The following is a 22,942-nucleotide window of genomic DNA, read 5'->3' as shown; positions in this document are numbered from 1 at the left end:
TTGGGGGGTGGTGAGTACTATAATGTATATAGAAGTTGAAATATAATGTACACATGAAACATATAATGTTATAATAATGTTACATCAATAAAAAATTAAAAACAAAATAAAAAGAAACCTAACAAGAAATGTGTAAAAGGTTGCATGAGGAAAATTAAAGATGTTCCTGAAAGACACAAAAGTAAATATGTCAAATGGATAGGATAACTTAACTTCATAAAGAAGTCAGTTCTCCGAAGTTTTACATAAATTTAGCAAATCCAATTAAAACGCCAAAAAGTTTTTTGTTTTTCTGATGTTAGACAATTGGTTCCAAAATTCAAATGGAAAAATAACTAGGAAAAACCTAAAATGAAGAGCATTGAGTGAGGAGCACAATGGGGATTGGGGAGATGAGACTTACTAGATATTAAAACATACTAAAGTCAAAACATCCTGGTGTAGAAGGTGAGATCTCCAACCTGGATGATGCCTTCGTCCCATTTTTAAAATCTGTGTTATCTCATCATCCATTTTCTTGCTGTGCTGGGACTCTCTAGTATCCAAAGATAATACTCCTTCTTTTCTCTCCTCTCCTTCACTCTAAATTTTGCCAGTATAATTATACTCGGTGGTGTGAGATTTCTAGACAGGCATGTCTGTTTAAAAGATTTAATCTACTTTGCCTTTAATTAAGATTGTTTCATTGAAAAGGTTATACCTTTCCTTTTCCTTGGTTTATTATAAGTCCTAACTCACCCTAATTGCTTTCCTTCAGGAACTGTCATGTTAGCCTCAGGGCCTGGCTTTGACAGGCAGCCGAGTTAGGGGAAGAAGCAATGGAATGTAATTCAGAAGACCAAGGTTCATTCCTGGCTCCTCCTAAAGGAGAACATGTCCCAGGGGAAAACAAAAGAAAACTCAGTATCTGAACTTCAGTTGCCTTATCTATGAAATGGGGCTAAAAATTAATGCAAACCTAAAGGAGTGAAGGATAGTAGAACAGCCCACCCCAAAATATCTTGCTTTGGCATATTGATTATTTTGAGATATAGCATTTAAAGCAGCTTTCTCTCAACTCGCCTTATTTGTCTAAAGACAGATCCTCCAAAAGAAACTCAATTGCCGCTAATCCCCTCCCTGGGATTCAACTGAGGAAGACTGATTCTTATGAGAGAAGAGACTAGAAGTCAACACCAAACCCAGACAAACTGTCATACCTCCCCCAACTGTTCTTCTAAGGGACCAGTCATCTTTCCTAAAAACCATTGATTCTTCTCTCACAGGCCTACATCCCTCTCCCCTTTCCCTATTAAGATGGTATTTAACCCTGAATTCTAAGCCACCGCTGTGTAACTCATGGGAGCTACACATTTTTCCTGGGTATCTTCCACGTATATATGAGGTACACATGTTAATGTTTGTTTTTTTCTTCTTGTTAATCCGTCTTTTATCAGAGGGTTCAGCTAGGAACTCAGAGAGTAGGGAGAAAATTATTCTTCCTCCCGTACAAGAGTAATATAAGGATTAAAAAGAAAATTTATAAGCAATCATATTACATGCCAATACTAGCTTCGTAGAGGGGCCCTTTGTAAGGTGTCGTGATGAAGAGGATGAGCCCTGGAGCAAATCACCTGTTCAATACTGGCTCCCCACTTACCACTTGTGGGACTTTGTGCAACTTAAGCGTTTTGTGCCTGAGAGTCCTCATTGGCAAAGAGAAAATAACAATGCTTCCTGTGGTTGTTGTGAAGGCTGGGTGAACAAATCTATATAAAGTACTGAGAACAGTGCCTGACACCCAGTGAATGCTCTCTGGGTGCTGTTGTTATCTATAGCCATCTTCTTTCCCAACATTGGAAGACTGAGGTATTTGTTCTCCCAGTGCTGCCTGTGTGTGTGTTGGGTGGTGACGGGGACGGTGCCTAAGTACGCAGGACCTCACTCTCCTTCCTCACAATCAAAGGAAGCTAAAGAACCAACCAAGACAAAAAAGGGTATCATCAATGTAAACATCACCGTCCCCTGTCTCTAAGGCACACAAAAAATCATTCGGTCTTAGGGATCTCTGGGGGTTTTTATTGCTTTCAGTGACACTTTTCAGGAACTTGAGATTTGATGAAGGAAAAAAAGACCAATTTTAGGTTACCTAGATTATAAGTAGTTACCCTTGTAAGTGTGCTTAAATATCGAACATTAATGAAGGTTGCTGAGAGTAACCTCACAATCACATAATTTTTTTTCTAGCACGTTTTTAGGTATTTTAAAAAGAAGAGATAAAATGTAAGACATCATATGAATAAATAAGATGATATAACAACTTGTATGTTTTAAGAGGTTTCTAGACCAGGATTTCTCAGAAAAATGATACTAAATATATTTTCTCTGGAGAAAATATTGTCTGCCTTGGAGAATGTATCTGTATCTAATTTGCCATCACTTCTCTTAATGTAGCAAATAAAAAATAGTCTCATCAGAAATTATCATGGTTGGAATAGAGACATTTTTAGAGGATTGTTTTCCTCAAGATAGCCAAACATGAAATAATTATAACAAAAACTGTATTATTTTTATGATGAAAACACTCTCTCAAACACAAGATGCAACTTCTTGGTCCACATTAATACTAAAACTATCAACATCCCCACTATCTAAGTTAATGAAGCCAATGATGGGAATTATTTGAAAATTTAACACCACTCCTCACAGTCAGAAAACAGTATGTTTGCAAAAATCAATTCCATTTTTAAACTGATAGGAAAAGGGAGCAGTCTCTTAATGTACAACAAATTTCAAAGCACTTTATCTATTTTAGAAATGGAAAATATGTGACAATCCATGCTCATTATGGAGCACATTAAAAAATTCAATCATATTCTCTGTGGGAATGCATCTAGCCTTCTTTCTGGAGTTACTTCAGAGAAACATCACATCTCTGTCTTTGAGGTTAAACAGAATAGAGACATTTTAGATGACTGCTTTCACAAGGGTGAAAACCACACCCTGGTCTTACTAAATTCCAAATCATTGGCTAAAAGAATATCAGATACTAATTTCACATGCAAAATAACAGCCTTTGGTCATGGGCGAAATGTGCAATCAATTATCAATCACTGTTGATAATACAACAACAAGAATTTAAACCTCAAGCTCTTTTCCTCTCTCCTGCTCCTTTATTCTTAGTGAGCTTACTATCATATATAATCTAATATATGCCAAATTTAAAATCTGAATTGATGAAAGGACTTTATGTTCTGTCTCTTTTCATTAAGTTAGTTGGAATGTGACGCTTTCCAATTTCAGTCTGAAGTCCTTTCATCAATAACTCTCCCATTGCACCTTCTTCTAATGAGGAGCACTGAATCTTAGGCATGGAGGCCCAAGCAGTGACCCAGGAGGGGTGACCCTTATGCCACAACCCTGGACTATTCAAAAGACAGAGACCTCTCTGCTCTGTGATGTCATCATGGGACAATTAAATGGATGGGAACATTCTTCATTCCGACAAAATCTGCCTCCTTTATCCAAATCACAGTAAGACAATGCCACACATTTTTCTGATAACAGCTGCTCAAACACTTGAAAACAGATGAGTAATAGCATTTAGCTTCTCTGTCCTAAGCTAAAGTTCTCAGATCCTCTCACTTATTCTCATACAGCTTATCACCGTGCCTTACCCCCTACCCTCATTTTTCTGCTCACCCTGTTCAAAAGATAGCCAGCATTTCTACACATTACCCTTGAGAATGCAGTATCTGGGACGGGATACCATACTCCAGGTGTGTCTTGGCCATTTCAGAGCATGGCAGAAACATGCCTTCCTTTCACCTGGATGATAGGGGTCAATTAACAGGGTCTAAGAATATTTTATCTTTTATAATTTTTCAGAGTATAAATGTGACACACTCCCTGTAGAAATTAAAATTACCTATGATATCAAATATCCCAGAATAACTACAATCAATATTTGGAATATTCTTTCTCTACCTGTTTCTCTAGGTGTCTATTTTTTAACAAAATTGGGATCATATTACATATAATTTTATATACAGAGAATTTCATTTCATATTTCAGCATAGGCTTTTCCCACGTCTTTAAAACTCTTTGAAACTCTCATTGTGAACAGTTATGTATCTCACCTTGTGGGCACATCTTATTTAACCATCCCTTCTTGTTAAATATTTATTATAACATAAGTGTAATATTTATAGTTTTGATTTTTATCTATCCTTGTATGTTTAACCACTCCACTTTCTCTGCATGACTTCAGATAACTTACTTGTGCAAAATATTTTAACTTTGTATTCATATTGTTGAATTATTTTCAGAAGGTAATACCAATGCACCCATCTACCACAGCTTTAGGAGCACTTATCTCACTACTACTTTTGCCAGGATTACATATGATTTATTTTAAAAATTTTAAATGAAATGGATTGAAGACAAGTGGCACCTCTTTGTTTTAATTTGCATTTTTATGACTAGAAAGGTTAAACTTAAAAAAAAATTTTTTTTAATAGCCAGTTATATATTTTCTATTGTAAATTGTCAGGTTAAGCCTGAATTGTATAGTTATTTTATACATTGCTAATACTGATAGTTTTCAAAGATTGTCTATTTTCCTTTTAATTATATTTTTAAACATAAAAACTAATTTTTAAGTTAAATTTATTTGACATTTATCTTCATGATTTCTTCTGCTGTCTTTAGGCATGAAAAGTTTCCCCTATCCTAACATTAGCTAAATGTAAACCTCTATTTTTGCTCTTTCTTTTGTTTGTTTGTTTGTTTTGGCTGTGTTGGGTCTTCATTGCTGTGCACGGGCTTTCTCTCTAGTTGCGGTGAGCGGGGGCTACTCTTCATTGTGGTGCGTGGGCTTCTCATTGCGGTGGCTTCTCTTGTGGTGGAGCATGGGCTCTAGGCATGTGGGCTTCAGTAGTTGCAGCGCAAGGGCTTAGTAGTTGTGGCATGTGGGCTCTAGAGCACAAGGGCTCAGTAGTTGTGGCACACAGGCTTAGGTGCACAGCGGTATGTGGGATCTTCCTGGACCAGGGATTGAACTGGCATCTCCTGCAGTGGCAGGCAGGTTCTCAACCACTGTGCCACCATGGAAGTCCCTAAACCTCTATTTTTGAATAGGATTTTTTCTTTTTTTCTATAGATTTCTTTCTTTGCTTCTTTTTCCTTTCTAAAAAAGAATTGCTTTTAAATCAATTTTCAATGTGTTTTCATGTGGAGAATAGGGCAAGAAATTGTTTTTTCCTCAGAATAACTTCTTTTGAGAGCATTTGTTGACTAATCTATCTCATCCTCACTAATGTGTGATGTTTTCTACCAAAAGCTTTTATTATATACCAAGAACATAAATATATCTCTATTCATTTCAGAGCTATCTATTCTACCACTATCATGAGGTTTTATTTATTGCATACTTAATAAAAATGTAAATGATTTCCATTATTTACCACCAGTCTTTTGGATTATGACTTTCACATATTTTAATTATTTATTGGATTTACCTTTGGTCAGTTGGAGGAAGTTCTCAAGTAAGATTCTTTTTCCTTAATAAAATGATTTGGGTAATAGTTTAAATTATACCTGAGAGTTTCTATATTTCCACTGTACATGGAGGACAAGTTGCCTAAGTACATTCTCTACTTCCTTAAATTATATACATGCTGTTTCACTGTCTTGTGGCATAGACTAAATTTTGATTGCATGTAGCTAACCTTTTTTTTCCTGCCTGGATAATACACATGATATACTTTTTTTGTATTTATAGAATATAGCTATAGTTTACTTTTTTAATTTGCAGAATTAATGAAAGCAAAATTTTAACTTGATCTAAATAGATAGATATGCTGTCAGTAACTTCCAAATGTAGTAGGATTTTGAAAGTGGAAGTTTCAGCTAAGTCACATTTTATGCAAGTGATAGAAAATTCAAATAGAAGGCCAAGAAGCAGACAATCCTTAACCCTCTCACTGATCTGTGAAAATCCTTCTGCCAGCATCATAGTTGATGGTAGAACAGTAAATAAACCCTTTACTCTTGAGAATAAGAATAAGGCAAGCTTGTCTGTTCTCATCAGTTCTATCAACATTGGACTGGAGGTACTAAGTAGTGCAATAGATGATTCTTAAATCCCTTGCTGACTCTGGGGTTGAGTGGGCAGAATCAGGAGTCAGAGATGAGGAGGGGACTCTAGGAGAGAAGTCTTCTGTAAGTTTTGCTTCCTCTCTGTCCAAGCCAGGAGAGGGCTTTTAATGATGTGTCTCCTTCACTGTGAGGGACACAGTTGATTGGTGATGGCACCATATCAAGACAAGGAACGCAAGCGGCTGATGAATGAGCCTGTAGCAGCAAAATAGCGAAGTTTGGGAAGTGAATTAATCCTAGGGCTCGCTGGGACAACGAATATAGGCTTCTAGAGGGCCAGTTGTAATCCAGATGAGAGTTAGCTGGCATGGGTCTTCTCAGGTTCCTTTCCAAGAGGGCTTCCTGGAGGGGTGAAGCGACAGCAAAGAAAAGCAATAGATATTACTGGATCCCTAGGGGATGAGGAAAAATTATGTAACTAGCCAAACTAGAGATCCATTCTCCCTAATCAAAGACAGCTGCAAGGGAGAAATTCCCAGAGACAGGGATGTGGTCAGCCAAGGGCCTACAAAAGCACCCACAAGAGAATGGTGGCTTCCACTTCTGCCCAACCCAGGGAGCACCAAAGTTCAATTATCATAGCAGGCAAGAAGACTGCTGGTCCCAACTTCTCCAGCCCCTTCCATTCTATCTCTGGACATATCAGAAACCATGGTTAGTGAGATGGGAACAAGGAGTAAATATGCTAGATGGGAAAAGACAGAAGAAACCAACAACTGCCCACTTTTCCATGTGTGGAACCTTGGAAAAAAGAAGCCTCACTCTTAAATTAGGTGTGCAGTTTGATTATGCCTTGCAACTGCATATTTAATCAATACTATGTTTGGGGATTTACTGTCATTATAGAATGTTTCACAGGAGAGTGACCAAAGAAATCATGGGCCCATAGAGGTTTGTGACCAGGTCCGTGGGAAGAACTAGCATCATAGAGTGAATTTGAAGCAGAAAATGGGAGCCTAAAATAAAGTTACTTTATAATCACTGGCATATACCATACCGTTTTCATTCAGCATATTTAGGTCACCCCCGCCCCCTGTATTTGACAGCCTTTCATATATAAGAAAAAGATTCCTGTTCCCTTAAGTCTTTTTTTTTTCTAGGGATAATCATAACTAATTACTCCAGTCATTCCTGTACTTTCCAGGCCACTGTATTCATAGCTCTATTATAAATCTCATCATAGTATCTACATGATAATTGTCCATCTAAGTCTCCATTCATTCATCCCCAGGCTAGAGTTCCTCAATCACACTGACAGTGTTTTATTCATCTTTGTGTTTTTAGCTTTTAGTGCAGCACACTTCTATAAATGTTGATTGAAAGATATACTAAATTAATGAGTCAATAAAGAAACGCATATATTTTTTCAATGAAAATCAAAGAAATTTAATGCTTTTATTTTATTACATTTTTTCTTGCTAAACAACTCTCCTATTACTAGTATATTTAGAAAAATGTATTCCACAGGGGCAATGAAATCTTATGGTGTACTTGTTTGTTTAAGGTGCACACTTAATGTATGGTCATGCCTCAAAATAACATGTGAGGTGTACCTACTACAGTAGTACATCTAATCCTTGAGAAACAGAATTCTGAATTTTTCTCAGTCTCTGAAGTAGTATTTTGAATGTATTTATTCCCATCCAGGAGAAACCATTGGCAGAATTTCCCAACAAATAGTATTGGGAGAAAAATATGTCTCATATGCAGCATTAGCTTGACACTTCAAAGAGATTAAAAAAAATGTCTGCAAGTCATTTTTGGCGACTGTTTTTTACCACTCTGTGTCAATAATGTATCTACCACAAAAGGAAAATAAAAACCAAGCACACTGAATAGAACAGAAGACCAATAAGTAGGCTTCATTATATTCTATTTCAAGGTCATGACTATAGAGTGCACAAAGACACACAGTGAAAGGACCCACAAATTTTCTGCAAGGATGGACCTGGTTGATATTATGCAAATAAAATTTATTTGTCTGCTGATACCGTACGACACTGGTGTGTCCTTGTGGTCAGAGATTTTGTTGGGCTCATTACTCCTCCTGTGATATGCTCTCTGTTTCACTTTTTAAAAAATCTAAGCTTTTTAAAAAAATAGACTTCTTTGAGCCATTTTAGGTTTACAGAAAAATTGGACAGAAAGTACAGAGAATTGCCCCATCTCTAGTTTCCCCTATTAGTAACATCTTACATCAGTGTAGCACATTTGTTATAATTGATGAGCCAATATTGATACATTATTATTAACTAAAGTACATAGTTAACATTAGGGTTCACTTTTTGTGTTGTAAATTCTATGAGCTTTGACATATATATAATGATATGTATCTACCATTACAGTATCCTATAGAATAGTTCCACTGCCCCTAAAATGTCCTATGCTCTACCTTGCCTCTCTCAAAATCTAAAAACCACTGATATTTTTCCTGTCTCTATAATTTTGCCTTTTCTAGGATGTCATAGAGTTGGAATTGTATAGCCTTTTCAGATTGGCTTCTTTAGCTTTGCACTATGAATTTAAGGTTCCTCCACATCTTTCTGTGGCTTGATAGCTCATTTCTTTTTATTGCTGAAAAAATATTTAACTGTATAAATGTAGCACAGTTTCCTATTGAAGAACATCTTGGTTGCTTCTAAGTCTTGACAATTATGAATGAAGATTCTATAAGCATTAATGTGCAGGTTTGTGTATAGACAATAGTTTTCAACTCATTTGGGTAAATATCATGGAGTATGAATGCTGTATCACATGGTAAGAGTATGTTTAGTTTTGTAGGAAACTGCTAAACTGTCTTCCAAAGTGGCTGTACCATTTTGCATTCCCACCAGCAATGAATGAGAGTTCCTTTTGCTCCACATTCTCACCAGCATTTGGTGGTGTCTGTGTTTTGGATTTTGACTGTTCTAATAGGCGGTTGTGGTGTCTTCATTGTTTTACTTTGAAATGTCCTAATGATATATGATGTTGAACATCTTTTCATATACTTATTTGTCATCTGTATATCTTATTTGGTGAGGTGTCTATTCAGATCTTTTGTTCATTCTTAATTGGTTGTTTCTCATTTTTGAGCTTTAAGAATTCTTTATGTATTCTGGATACTAGTCCATTTTCAGTTATTTGTTTGTTTTGTCATTATGCTCCCAGTCTGTGGTTTGTCTTCTCATTTTCTTAACAGTGTCTTTCACAGAGCCAAAAGTTTTAATTTTAATAAACTGACATCACTTTTTTCTTTCATGCCTGTGGTGTTGAATCTAAAAACATATCACCAAACCAAAAGTCATCTAGATTTTCTCCTATGTTATTTTCTAAGAATTTTTAGTTTAACATTTTACATTTGGGTGAATGATCCATTTTGAGGTAATATTTTTAAAAGGTGTAAGGTCTGTGTCTAGGTTCATTTTCTTCCTCTTTTTTTGAATGTGGATCTTCAGTTGTTCCAGCACTATTTGTTGGGAAGACTATCCTTTCTCCATTGAGCTGTTTTGCTCCTTTGTCAAATATAAGTTGACTATATTTGTGTGGGTCTATTTCTGGGCTCTCTATTCTATTCAACTGATGTATTTGCCTATTTTCTTAACAGTACTATACTGTTTTGATTACAGTAGCTTTTATAGTAAGTCTTGAAGTCAGATGGTATTAGTCCTCTTACTTTGTTATTCTGTTTCAGTATTGTGTTATTCTGTGTCATTTGTCCTTTCCATAAACTTTAGAATAAGTTTGTCAATATCCACAAAATAATTTGCTGGGATTTTGATTTGGATTGTGTTAATCTATAGATCTAATATTGAAGAACTAACATCTTGACAATATTAAGTCTTCCTATCTCCATTCATGGAATATCCCTCCGTTTATTTTGATTTAAAAAATTTTTTTCAGCAAATATTGAAATTCTTTCAGTATTTTCCCCCATATAAATCTTGTGCATATTTTGTTAGCCTTATATCTATATCTAACAGCATTTAACATTTTTGTTAAACACTAATGAAATGGTATTGTGTTTTAAAATTCAAATTCCAATTGTTCATTGCTAATATATAAGAAATCAGTTGACTTTTGTGTATTAACCTTATATCCTGCAACTTTATTATTATTACTTATTAATTCTAGGAGTTTTGTTGCTGTGGTTGTTGATTCCTTGGGATTTTCTACATAGACCATCATGTCATCTGTGAACAAAGACAGTTTTATTTCTTCCTTCGCAATCTATGTATGTTCAGTTTCCTTTTCTTGTCATTATATTAGCTAGGACCTTCAGTAAGATGTTGAATAGGAGTGGTGAGAGGGAACATCTTGCCTTGTTCCTAAACTCAGAGGGAAATCATCTAGTATTTCACAATTAAGTATGATGTTAGCTGTAGGGTTTTGGTAAATGTGCTTTATCAAGTTGAGGAAGTTCCCCTCTATTGCTAATTTGCTGAAAATTTTAATCATTGAATGGGTGTTGGATTTTGTCAAATTGATATGAGCATATGATTTTTAGCCTGTTGCCTATGGAATGTTGAACTAGCCTTGTATACCTGGAATAAATCCCACTTGGTTGTGGCATATACTTCTTTTTATACATTGTTGGATGTGATATACTCATACTTCATTGAAAAATTTTGCACCTATGTTCATGAAAGAAATTGTTTGCCTTTCTTGCAATGACTTTGTTAGGTTTGAGTATTAAGGTAATGCTGGATTCCTAGATTGAGTTAGGAAGTAGCCCCTCTGCTATTTTCACGAAAAATTGTAAAGAATTGGTATAATTTCTCCTGTAAATGTTTGCTAGAATTCATCAGTGAACTAATCTGGGCTGTTGCTTTCTATTTTGGAAGGTTATTTCTTATAGATTCAATTTATTTAGTTGAATAGACTGCTATCTTTAATAATAGATACAGGCTTATTCATTTATACATGTAGGCATATTTATATTAACTGTTTTCTTGGTGAGTTTTGGTAGATTGTGCCTTTCAAAGAGTTTGTCCATTTCATGTAGGTTTTCATATTTGTGGGCATAGAGTTGTTTACAATATTCCTTTCTTATTTTAATGTCCATGGGATCAGTAGTAATTGTCCCTCTTTTTTTCCTGATATTAGTAACTTGTGTCCGCTCTCTGACTAGAGGCTCATCAACTTTACTGATTTTTTCCAACAACCAGCTCTCTATCAGATTGTATTTCTCTATCAGTTTTCTGTTTTCAATTTCATTAATTTCTGCTCTAATTCTTATTTCTTTTCTTCTGCTTAATTGGATTTAATTTGCCCTTGTTTATCTAGTTTTCTAACGTAAAAGTTTAGATTATTGATTTTAGAGTTTTCTAACATATGCATCAATGCATATATGTATAAATTTCCAAGCACAGCTTTCACTGCATCCACAAATTTAGATAACATGTATTTTTATTTAGTTTGAAATATTTTAAAATTATTCTTGAAACTTCTTTTTGACCCATACGTTATTTAGAAGTGTGTTGCTTAACTCTAAGTATTTTGTGGTTTTCCATCTATGTTTCTGTTATTGATATCTAGTTTAATTCCACTGTGGTCTGGGAATACCTCATAAAATTTCTATTAAAACCTTTTAAATTTAGTAAGGTGTGTTTTGTGGCCCAGAATGTGGTCTCTCTTAGTGTGTTCCATGGGAATTTGAGGAGAAGGTGTATTCTGCTATATTGGATGAAGGATTTTATGATATCAATTAAATCCAGTTGATTGATGGTGCTCTTCAGTTCAATTATGTCCTTACTGATTTTCTGCCTGCTAGACTGGTCAACTGCTGACAGAGGTGTGTTGAAGACTACAGCTATAATGGTGTATTCATCTATGTCTCCTTGCAGTTCTTATCAGTTTTTGTCTCATATTTTGATGTTCTGCTGTGCACACACATTATGTCATAATTTGACACATTATGTCTTCATGAATAATTGATCTCTTTATCATTACATAATGTTGCTCCTCATCTCTGATAATTCTCCTTGCTCTGGAGCTGGCTTCATCTGAAATTAATATAGCTACTCCACCTATCTTTTGACTAGTGTTAGCATCCCTTTACTTTCTCCATTGCTTTACTTTACTTTTAGTTTTTACCTCTGTCTTTATATTTAAGGTGAGTTTCTTAATATACAATTAGGTCTTTTTTATTCACTCTGACAATCTCTGCCTTTTAATTGGTATATTTAGGCCACTGCTGTTTAAAGTGATAGTTTTTATAGCTGGATTAATATCTACCATATTTTTTTATTGTTTTCTATTGATATTTGTCACCATTGCTCAGTTTCTTTTTCTTTTCTATTTTTCTGCCCTCTATGTTTTCAACTGAGAATTTTTACAATTCCATTTTTTTCCTCCTCTCTTAACATACCAATTCTACTTCATTTTAAACTTTTCTAAGTGGTTGCCCTTGGGTTTGCAATATACATTTACATCTAATCCAACTACTCTTTCAAATCACACAATACTACTCCATTCGAGTACCTTATAATAGATTATTCCCAATTCCTTCTCCCTTCTGTACCTTATAACACTGCTTTCATTCATTCCACTTACCCTTAATCTATAATCACAGAATACACTGTTGCTATTATTATTTGAACTATTTTAAATTAAGAATAAAAACTAGATCTGAGTTTCTGACCTATGCCATTTCTTTCTTTCTGAAGACATTCTTTCTGCATTTCTTGCAAGATAAGTCTCCTGATGACAAATTCCCTCATTTTTTGTTTGTCTGAGAAAGACTTCATTTCTCTTGCACTTACAGAGGATAATTTTGCTGGATATAGAATTCTAAGGTTTTTTTTTTTTCTTTCTTTCAACACAAAATATTTCACTCTTCTCTCTTGCTTGCATGATTCCTAAAGAGAAGTCTGATGCAATTGTTAATCTTGCTCCTCTGGCTTCTTTCAAGATTTTCACTCTGTCTTCATTTTCTGCAGTTTGAATGTGATATGCTTAGGTTTAGATTTTTTGATATTTACTCTGGTTGATATTCTCTGAGCTTCTGGTTCTCAGTTTGGTATTAATTTTTGGAAACTATTGGTCATCACTGCTTCAGATATTTCTTCTCTTCCTTTCTCTTTCTGGTATTCCTATTACATGTATGTTACACCTTTAGTAATTATTTCACAGCTCTTGGATATTCTGTCTTTTTCAATCTCTTTTTCCTCTTTGCACTTGAGTTTTTGAAATTTCTATTGACATTTCTTCAAGCTCACTGACCATCTGCTTGGTCATGTCCAGTCTATTGATGAGCACATCAAAAGCATTCTTCATTTATGTTATGGTATTTTTTTATTCTAACATTTCCTTTTGATTCTTTCTTAGAGTTTCTGTGCTTCTGCTTATATTGTACCTCTATTCTTTATTCTTTTATGCTGTTCACTTCTTCCATTAGCACATTCATCATACTTACTTGTTTCAAGTCCTTGGTTTGATAATTTCAACATTTCTTCCATATTTGAGTCTGATTCTGATGCTTAATGTGTCTCTGAGCTGTTTTTCTTTTCGTTTACTGTATGTGCAGTTTTTAATTGAAAGCCAGACATGACGTACTGGGTAAAAGAAACTGAGATAAATAGGTGTTTATTGTGTGGTTTTATGTATATCTGGCTAGGGGTAGGCTGTATTTATTGTTTTCTTTTGCTGTATCAGAGGCTAAACTTTCATCTGGTTTCCTTGTTTTTGTCTTCCCAGTTGTCTTTAGGTTTCCCTGAGGCTTCTTAAATAAGGCCTGAGATGTGCAGTTCTTTCCTTTGCAATTCCCTCTTGTTATTTAGGCTCTGTTAATGTTGTGGTAAGGTGTAGGGAGAGGGGAAGCATCCTATAGTCCTGTGATTAGGTCTCAATCTTTTAGTGAGCGTGTGCCCCAGGGCTGTGACCTTTACAAATTCCTCTCAGATTTTTTTCCCCTCATTTTGGTAAGACCAGGGTTGAAGTTGGGTATTTCCCTTCCTTCATGTTGTGGCTTTGGTACAACCCCGATCAGTTTCTCTTAAAGACAGGTCTTGTTAAGAAGAAGAGAATATCCTGAGTGTATTTCAAAATAGTTTCTCTTCCCCTTCCCCTGAGAGATGTACAAAGGGATTTTTCTTCAAACTTCACTGTGAGAATCTGGTAGGGTTCCTGCAGGTAAAACTCACAAAACTGTGTGGTGTCCCCTTAAGACTCAGCTCAAGTCTGTCTACTCTGAACTTCCAGCAATTTGTCGATTACAGTTTAGGATTTCTTACCCCAGCATTGGTTCCTCAGAGGTTTCTGCTCTTGGGCTTCTGTTCTGGTAAGTTGTATTTGCCTGTCTGTCTCTCCAGTTTTGGGGACTAAGTATTTTGCCCAGTGACCTCATTCTGAGACGAATCTAAGAAAAATTGTTGATTTTCAGTTTATTCAGCTTTTTTTCTTATTGTGAGAATGGGAGTGACAACTTCCAAGTTCTTTATATGCTGGACTGGAAGTCCTTATTCACTTTTTAAAACTATTACTGATTTTTCTTGCTGTATATCTAAACATTCATTAAATTTTAATTTTAAAACAGATTAGCAAAAGGAAGAAAATCAACAGAATTTCAACATTCATAAATAACTATTGTTGATATTTGTGTATATATCTTTTCAGTCTTTTTTCTACACATGTCTGCCTGTTCCTCTATCTTTCTATCATCTATCTATCTATCTATCTATCATCTAACATCTATCTATCTTCCTATCTATCCAGCTACCTACCTATCTACTTACTTATGCCTCTCCCAACAAACAAAGAATTAAAATGGGCCTTTGGACCTAAGATGGTAAGATTGTATGCAAATATATGGTTATGATATTACCTTTTAAAAATTCTTTGCAAACTTAATAGGTAAAAATATAAATGTTTTCCATTACATTTTTTACTTCTTTGACATTTTCTCATTGATGTATGAGTTCTATATATAACAAAAGATTACTCTTTTATTATATATAATACCATATGATACACTATCATTCACCTTGTTTTTCTATTTTATTTTGAGGTCTGCATTGCTTTTGAACCTAAATTAAAGAGATTGAGTTGATGGTTTTGTGTGATAAACAAAAGTCTGGAGTAACTTAAGTTGAATCATGAACATAACAAGTTAGTGAAAATAATAAATTGAATATCAAAATTATGGATAAAATAATGGAGTAGTAACATTGTGGAAGTTAATTTAACATCAGTATATAATAAAATCCTCTACTCTCACATAATAGAATACTAATACAGTAATGAGAATAAACAAACTGCAACTACATGCAATAATATGAAAGAATCTCAAAAGATGTTGAATATAAAAAGAGTGATATTAATAATTCCATTTATATAAAGATTAAAAGTAGGCAAATTTACCTATGGTATGAGAAGTTACCATTGACCTAGGGAGTAGTGACTGGAATGGTCACTAGTAGGGCTCTGGGATCCTGGTGATTTGGCTGTGTTCATTTCATGAAAATTCATTGTGCACTTATGCTTTGTGTAGTTTTCTGTATGTATGTTATACTTTAAAAAATTATTGTTGAGCAGGACTTCCCTGGTGGTGCAGTGGTTAAGAATCCACCTGCCAGTGCAGGGGACACAGGTTTGATCCCTGGTCCGGGAAGATCCCATATACCTGTGAGTAACTAAGCCCATGTGCCACAACTACTGAAGCCCGTGTGCCACAACTACTGAAGCCTGTGTGCTGCAACTATTGAAGCCCGCGTGCCTAGATCCTGTGCTCTGCAACAAGAGAAGCCACTGCAATGAGAAGCCTGTGCACCACAATGACGAGTAGTCCCCGCTCACCACAACTAGAGAGAAAAAGCCCGTGCACAGCAACAAAGACCCAAAATAAAATCTAAAAATTAAAAAAAATTATTATTGAGATATAATTGACATATAACATTATATTCATTTCAGGTGTACAATATAATGATTCAATATTTGTATATATTGTAAAATGATCACCACAATAAGTCTAGATAACATCCATCACCACACAGTTATAAATTTTTTTCCTTGTGATGCATATTTTTTAAATCGACTGTCTTAGCAACTTTCCAATATACACTTCAGTATTATTAACTATAGTCAACATGCTGTACATTACATCCCCAGGACTTACTTCTTTTATAACTGGAAGTCTGTACCTTTTCACCCCTTTCACACCATTTCTCCCACCCTCCCAACCCCGTGGCTCTCTATAAGTGACCTCATATGGTATTTGTCATCCTCTGTCTAACTTATTTCACTTAGCATAATGTCCTCAAGTTCCACCTACATTGTCACAAATGGCAAGATTTCATTCATTTTATAGCTGAATAATATTCCATTATATATGTGTATATGTATGTACAAATATATACACAAACACACACATACATACATACATACAGGCACACCTCATTTTATCGCACTTCTCTTTATTGTGCTTTGCAGATATTGCATCATTTTACAAATCGAAGGGATTTGTGGCAACCCAAGTAAGTCTGTCAGCGCCATTCTTCCAGCAGCATTTGCTCCCTCTGTGTCTCTGAGTCACAGTTTGGTAATTCTCACAATATTTCAAACTTTTTCGTTATTATTATATTTGTTATGGTGAACTGTGATCTTTGATGTTATTACTATGACTTGCTGAAGGTTCTAATGATGGTTAGCATTTTTTAGCAACAAAGTATTTTAAAATTAAGGCATTGTTTTTTAGATGTAATGCTACTGAACACTTAATAGACTACAGTATCATGTAAACACAACTTTTATATACACCACCAAAATTTTGTAGGTGGTTGGGAACTGAACCTACAATATCGCTGAGGTATGCCTGTGTCCCACATTTTTTTAATTCACTCATCCATTAATGGACACTTAGGTCACATCTATGTCTTGGCTATTGTAAATAATGCTGCATTGAACATGAGGGTGCATATATCTTTTGAAGTTTGTGTTTTTATTTACTTCGGATAAATACCCAGAAGTGGAATTCTATTTTTAATTTTTTGAGAAACCTCCATACTGTTTCCATAGTGGTTGTACCAATTTACATTCCCACCAAGAATTCCCAGTGCACAAGAATTACTTTTGCTTCACATCCTCACCAACACTTGTTACTTCTTCTCTTTTTAGAACAGCCATTCTAACCGGTGTGAGGTGCTATTTCATTGTGATTTTGGTTTGCATTTCTAGTATGTATGTTATACTTCAATAAAAAATTTAAAAAGACCTGTACCTTGACCAAATACCAGGTTCCCTCCAACCCCCAATAAAAATGTGTCAAGGCCTTCCCTGGTGGCGCAGTGGTTGAGAATCTGCCTGCTAATGCAGGGGACACGGGTTCCAGCCCTGGTCTGGGAGGATCCCACATGCCGCGGAGCAACTAGGCCCGTGAGCCACAACTACTGAGCCTGTGCATCTGGAGCCTGTGCTCCGCAACAAGAGAGGCCGTGATAGTGAGAGGCCCGTGCACCGCGATGAAGAGTGGCCCCCGCTTGTCACAACTAGAGAAAGCCCTCGCACAGAAACAAAGACCCAACCCAGCAAAAATAAATAAATTAATTAATAAACTCCTACACCCAACATCTTCTTTGAAAAAAAAAATGTGTCAAGGTGGTGCCTGTCATAGTGTATCTGCAAGAATATCTATAATTGTGGTCTTATACTTTATAGTTTGTGGTATAAATAATGTACCCCCACAGTACTCTCTCAAAGTACTGTCTCAGTGCTCCCACCAGGTCACTATGGATTTCCAAGGTAAGAGGAAAGGTGATTCATTCTATATTGACTCCACCTTGCAATGCACACATCTGAATGTACCCAGAATTAAATTGGCCTAAATTCCCTACACTACATCTCTTTAGATCAACTCTCAGTCAGTGTTAACTCAATGGTGGGAAACCTTTCACAATGAATATGTATAAAAAATCACCATATTGTACAATTTAAATATCTTACAATTTAGTTTGTCAATTACACCTCAATAAAGCCAAAAAAAATGTAACAGACAAACAAAACAAAAACGAAGTCTGTGCAAAGGATATAAACTGGCTCCACAGCAGGGCTGTGTGGAACAAGTTTGGTTGCTCTTCACCCCTCGGACCCAGAGCATCAGCACCATTATATTTTGAAAGGCCAGTCCACTGGACTTCTTTATTTTGCTCCATGATGATTGTATTTTAAGAATCTCATTGCTCCTTTCTGTTATTGGGCCTCAGAATCACTCTGATATAACTCAATAGGTTACAACAACTTTGAATCTTATGGAACTCCTTAAACTTCTTATGCAAATCTATAACCTCTTCTTCAGAAACTTTTAAACTCCAAATTTTAATGTATTTTTGTGTGCGTGTGCACACACACACAACACACACACACACTTCACCAGACTGCTCCAAACTAATTTATTCAAAGAAAAATTTACAAAAATGTATATAAAATTTCAGACAAACTCCTGCTCTTCAAAAGACCATGATCTGATAATATTAAAACAATTACTAGGAAGTTAGTATCAATGAAACCCTTCAGCAGTGTGGCAAACAGAATTTTTATTTCAATTTAACTAGTTGCTCAAATTCAATTAATATAGACTAAGAATTCATTAGCCCTTGAAGAGGCTTCATAAAAGTATCAAAACACTAAATACACAAGTTAACCCAAATCCCAAATTATCTTTGACATTTGCTACAATTTGGTGTATTTCCCCTACTATCATCTTGAGTAGTTAGTGTGTGGCAATTCTGTCTGGAGTCCTTGATAACTGAAGAGTCCTTTTCAGTGTTAAGACCTTAATTTTTTTTCTGGAGTAAACACGGACATGCTTAAAGAAGCTAAATTTATTTCATAAAGGTATTAAATGCAATAAAATGAGTATACTGCGTTAAGTGACGGCATTTAAAAAAACTAAATCACGCTGCATATATTTTCTACATCTCTAAGTTCATGTAATATAATATTTTACATTAAATTTAAGTATACTTTAAAGATTCTGAGCTTCTTTTTGAGATTTCCTCTTCCCTACTACACTTTTGGCTAATGGTTTCCAACCTATTTTAACTAAATAAATGGCAGCATCAAGCCAGATCAAATCAAAGCAAACCAAACAAAATGCAATGTAGCACATCACTTTTACTTGAATTAGTAAAAGCTTTATAAGGATTAATTGCTCTCTGCTACATTTTTTGGAAAGGTTTAACAGTTGGATTATGCAAGAAGAAATAAAATGAAAAAAATTCAACAAATAGTACTGATAGGATAACTTCATTTCTGTTTTTTGAAAATAAAGATACTTTATATAGTAATAAAGCTAAAGCAGTTCAGGAAAATATAAATTGTGTTATGAATCTATTAAATCTGAGTAGAGATTTTTATTCTAATGAGAATACTAATTTCTACAGTTTAAAAAACTTGTAGTAGTGTGTTCATATTTTCGTAATAAGACTTTTTCAAAACCAAAATAAAAATAAGGACACTTTTTGGAGGTATGGTTATCTTAGAAAGCTCTTCTTATCATTGTTTAGTTAACACTACAGCCAATGAATAGAGATATAGTTTATGCATTGTGCTGGGGAAATAGCCATTAAAAGCTCTTATAGGAGCGTCTTGCTGCTAATGTCCCTGCCAGCATCATCTCTGTATTAACTCTCACTAAGGACCCAGAACTCTAAAAACCAGATACGAGGCAGGACCTGTGTGTCTGACATGGCCTCCAGACAAGTGTCATCACTTCACATGCACCTGGGACCACTGCAAAAAAATTTTTTTCTTTTTAAATGGGATACAGAGTTGTAATGTAAAAAATAAATAGTTGAAGGTAGGGTTGGATTAGGTGCATTCCATTCTCAGAGGCATACAGATAACCCAAAACTCTATTTTTTTCCCTCTAGAAAATAAACAATAACCAAGTATTGCATAACATGTTCATTTTAAGTGTTATAAAGCCCCTCATAAGCATCCACAAATTGAATAAGGGACATGGAACTAATGGCTTCAGGGTGGTTTCTGCCTCCAGGTGCTCCTTTGGATGACTTTCTAATTGAAAGCCTAATGAGGGGTATAGCAGGTGACCCCTTGGAGAGCACTCATATGTGCTTCTTGCTCTGTGGAGACACAGAGGACTGGAGCCTGACTTACACTGGTTAGAGCAAAGAACAACTGTGAACAGGTTCTGCTTCCAACAGGGCACATAGAAGGCAAGGGATTGGCTGAGTAATTCTTGGGGGATGGAGCAGGGGAGTGTGTTGAGGTGAGATCAATCGACATGCTGGGAGAACATGAGTTTTTGCTATAGAATGGATGTGGGCAGTGTAGGGGAACCGGCATGGAGTGAGTCCTCTTGGGTTGCCAGGAGGATATAGGCCATCAAAGTTAAACTAGGCTAGAGATGGGCCACCAGATGTCCAGGGGCATAAAGTGGAGAAACATGAGAACATAATGTATTAACCAGTTTCTAGAGATGGCTTAAAACAAACAAACAAGCGAGGAAAAATCCTACTTCATATCCTTGCAATACTTATGCATGTGGCCTCACAATCCTTTATACCATGAGTAATAAAACTCAAGCTGAATTTTGAGTAGGAAAGACAGTTAAAGCTCAGTTCTAATTTTTTTGAATTCAAAAAATTCCATACGAAATTTAACAACTGCATTACTATCTAAAATTTAAATATATATCAATATATATCCATAACTATATGTATATAGGTATAGATACAGATATATATACAAACCTTTGGAAAACAGACCTATTTTGGTCAGTTTCTAAAGGTAGTTGAGAAGAAAATTTTAAGATATTCTCAAAGAATCTTGATTTATCTCATGCTGTGATCCTGTTATTTAATAATAGTATGTAAATATTATTCTCTAGGTCTGTGTTTAAAGAAATATATAGAAAACAAAGACCTAGCATCAAAATATGCTATATGAGAGTAGACATGCTTTCTTATGAATGCTCATAACCACTGTTTAATTCCTTACACAAAGTTTTCTGGTATTAATCAAGGACATTTGTTATTTGTTACTCTGACTCACATGGTTTAACATTACTATTTAAGAAAACCAGCTAAGTTACTGTATGTAGATTCAATGACCAGTTACATCATTAGAAGTATGAGCTGAACTGAAACTGAGCCACCTAAAATGTTTCCATGAAAGTTGATATTCAAAGCATGTTGTTAGTAAGTTTTAAAAAGAAAAATTATTGGAGGAACAACATTTTGACTAATACTTTTACTATCAATCCAGAAAAATGTAGATCATAAGCCATGCAAAACTGCTTTGTTGCAGTCTTCTTTCTTTCAAGTGTATGAAAGTATCAAGCACCTCAAAAGCAAAGAATGAGCAAGCAAGTAATGTCATGTTAGAAAAATGCATAGTTTTAAAAAATATTATACTATTGAACTCTAGTCATCTTACACAAAAGTGGCAATCTTTTCTTAAATAATTCACCAAGACTTTGGGACAAGTGATGGAGTTACTGCATTCTGCATTCTTCCTTTACTTTCCAAAGGCTGAGATTATGAAGTTAGACAACGTTGGTGCGCTTGCTTACCACGGGTCTGTGTACGTCCCAGAATGCTCTCTCCTGACTATCAAGGATCTTTCTTTCAATCTTGTCTCTCTTCTTGTCCACTCTGTTAATATCATAATAATGAATAATAAGTAGTGTTAATTATAGTGCCTCTCTGGACAAAAGGCCACAACTTGGACAAATCTTCCAAAAGACTCACAAGGACTCACTTTGCTTGTGCTTCTGCTTGCATAAAAATGAACTCCCACTTCCGAGCAAATGCCCTCTGCAGCCTGGCCAAGCTCTCCTGAAAAATATACCACGGTGAAGACATTCTGGTCCTCAGCTTTACGACTCCCTTCTAGTTTATCTACCATATGTACTTACCAAAAAAACAAATCAGAATTTCTAAAGGAGTAAGTGTACTTGGAATGATAAGTCATGCTCACTGAACGCAGCTAATACTCATATTAACAGTCATAGAGGACACAGGAAAACCTATTATGAATATTATTGTTGGAGAATATAACTAAAAATCAAAAATACTAAACTTACCTTATATAAAAAAAGTGCTCAAGACTAATCCATTGGATTTTCCTGTGCTCATTTTACTGAGGAACAGGAAAGCAATACTCTCTACTACTGATTCAACCAGTCTATCCAGTTCCTGAGAAAAATTTAAACCTTCAGCCCCCTACTACCCAGTTGTAGACAGTGCTTCAAGTTTAGTAAATCAGAACATAGCAACCATCTGAACAAACTACATGAGATTAATTTAATCTGCGGATGGTGACCAACATAAAGGTTTTGCAAAAACCATTTTCCCAGTGTAAATGCTCTATAATTCTCTAAGTTTGGATATCTTCATTATATATAGTATATATATATACATATATATAAGTTTTTACATTTAAGTCAATTTTAGCAAATAAGATATGCTTCCTCCTTCTTCTCTGAGTATGTGTATTTAGAATTTCACCATCCTCAGTGTGAATGATGAGAGGAAATAAGCAAGTAAGGGATATGTTAAATCATTATGCTGCCCTTCCCTGGAAATCTGATCCCTAAGATCCATGAATGTAGAAAGTTAAGAGTGCCCAGAAATGACCGTAGGCCTTATTCTTGCTCATTTTATACCTTTCTTTGTCAGGAAGGCCTTGGTACTTACAGCTTCATAGTCAGCTAGTTCCAGCCTTGCTTTGTTTTGCATTGTTCTTTTGCAGAGGTAAACCGCTGTAAAGGAAAAAAAATCAATCATCTCTCACCTGCTTATTTACATTGAGACACTAAAAATAAAAATAGAGCATTATAAACCAAGACATGTTGGTCTTTGTCATT

General features: G+C 35.2%; 1 protein-coding gene across 1 annotated transcript in view; it reads right to left on the bottom strand.

Annotated features, from left to right (window-relative positions):
- Window positions 1-22,942, bottom strand: part of RGS7 (regulator of G protein signaling 7) — a 591,228-nt gene that overhangs the window by 45,834 nt on the left and 522,452 nt on the right. Inside the window, exons 8-10 of the mRNA XM_060142082.1 lie at window positions 22,773-22,837; window positions 21,835-21,911; window positions 21,647-21,728 (exon numbers count right to left, since the gene is read on the bottom strand). Of these exons, the coding sequence (XP_059998065.1) occupies window positions 21,647-21,728; window positions 21,835-21,911; window positions 22,773-22,837 (224 nt within the window). The remainder of the gene's footprint in view (window positions 1-21,646; window positions 21,729-21,834; window positions 21,912-22,772; window positions 22,838-22,942) is intronic.

Source organism: Lagenorhynchus albirostris, chromosome 2 (assembly GCF_949774975.1).
Source record: "Lagenorhynchus albirostris chromosome 2, mLagAlb1.1, whole genome shotgun sequence".
Lineage (NCBI taxonomy): Eukaryota > Metazoa > Chordata > Mammalia > Artiodactyla > Delphinidae > Lagenorhynchus > Lagenorhynchus albirostris.
The sequence above is the reverse complement of the archived record's forward strand: the minus strand, read 5'-3'. Positions and strand labels throughout refer to the sequence as shown.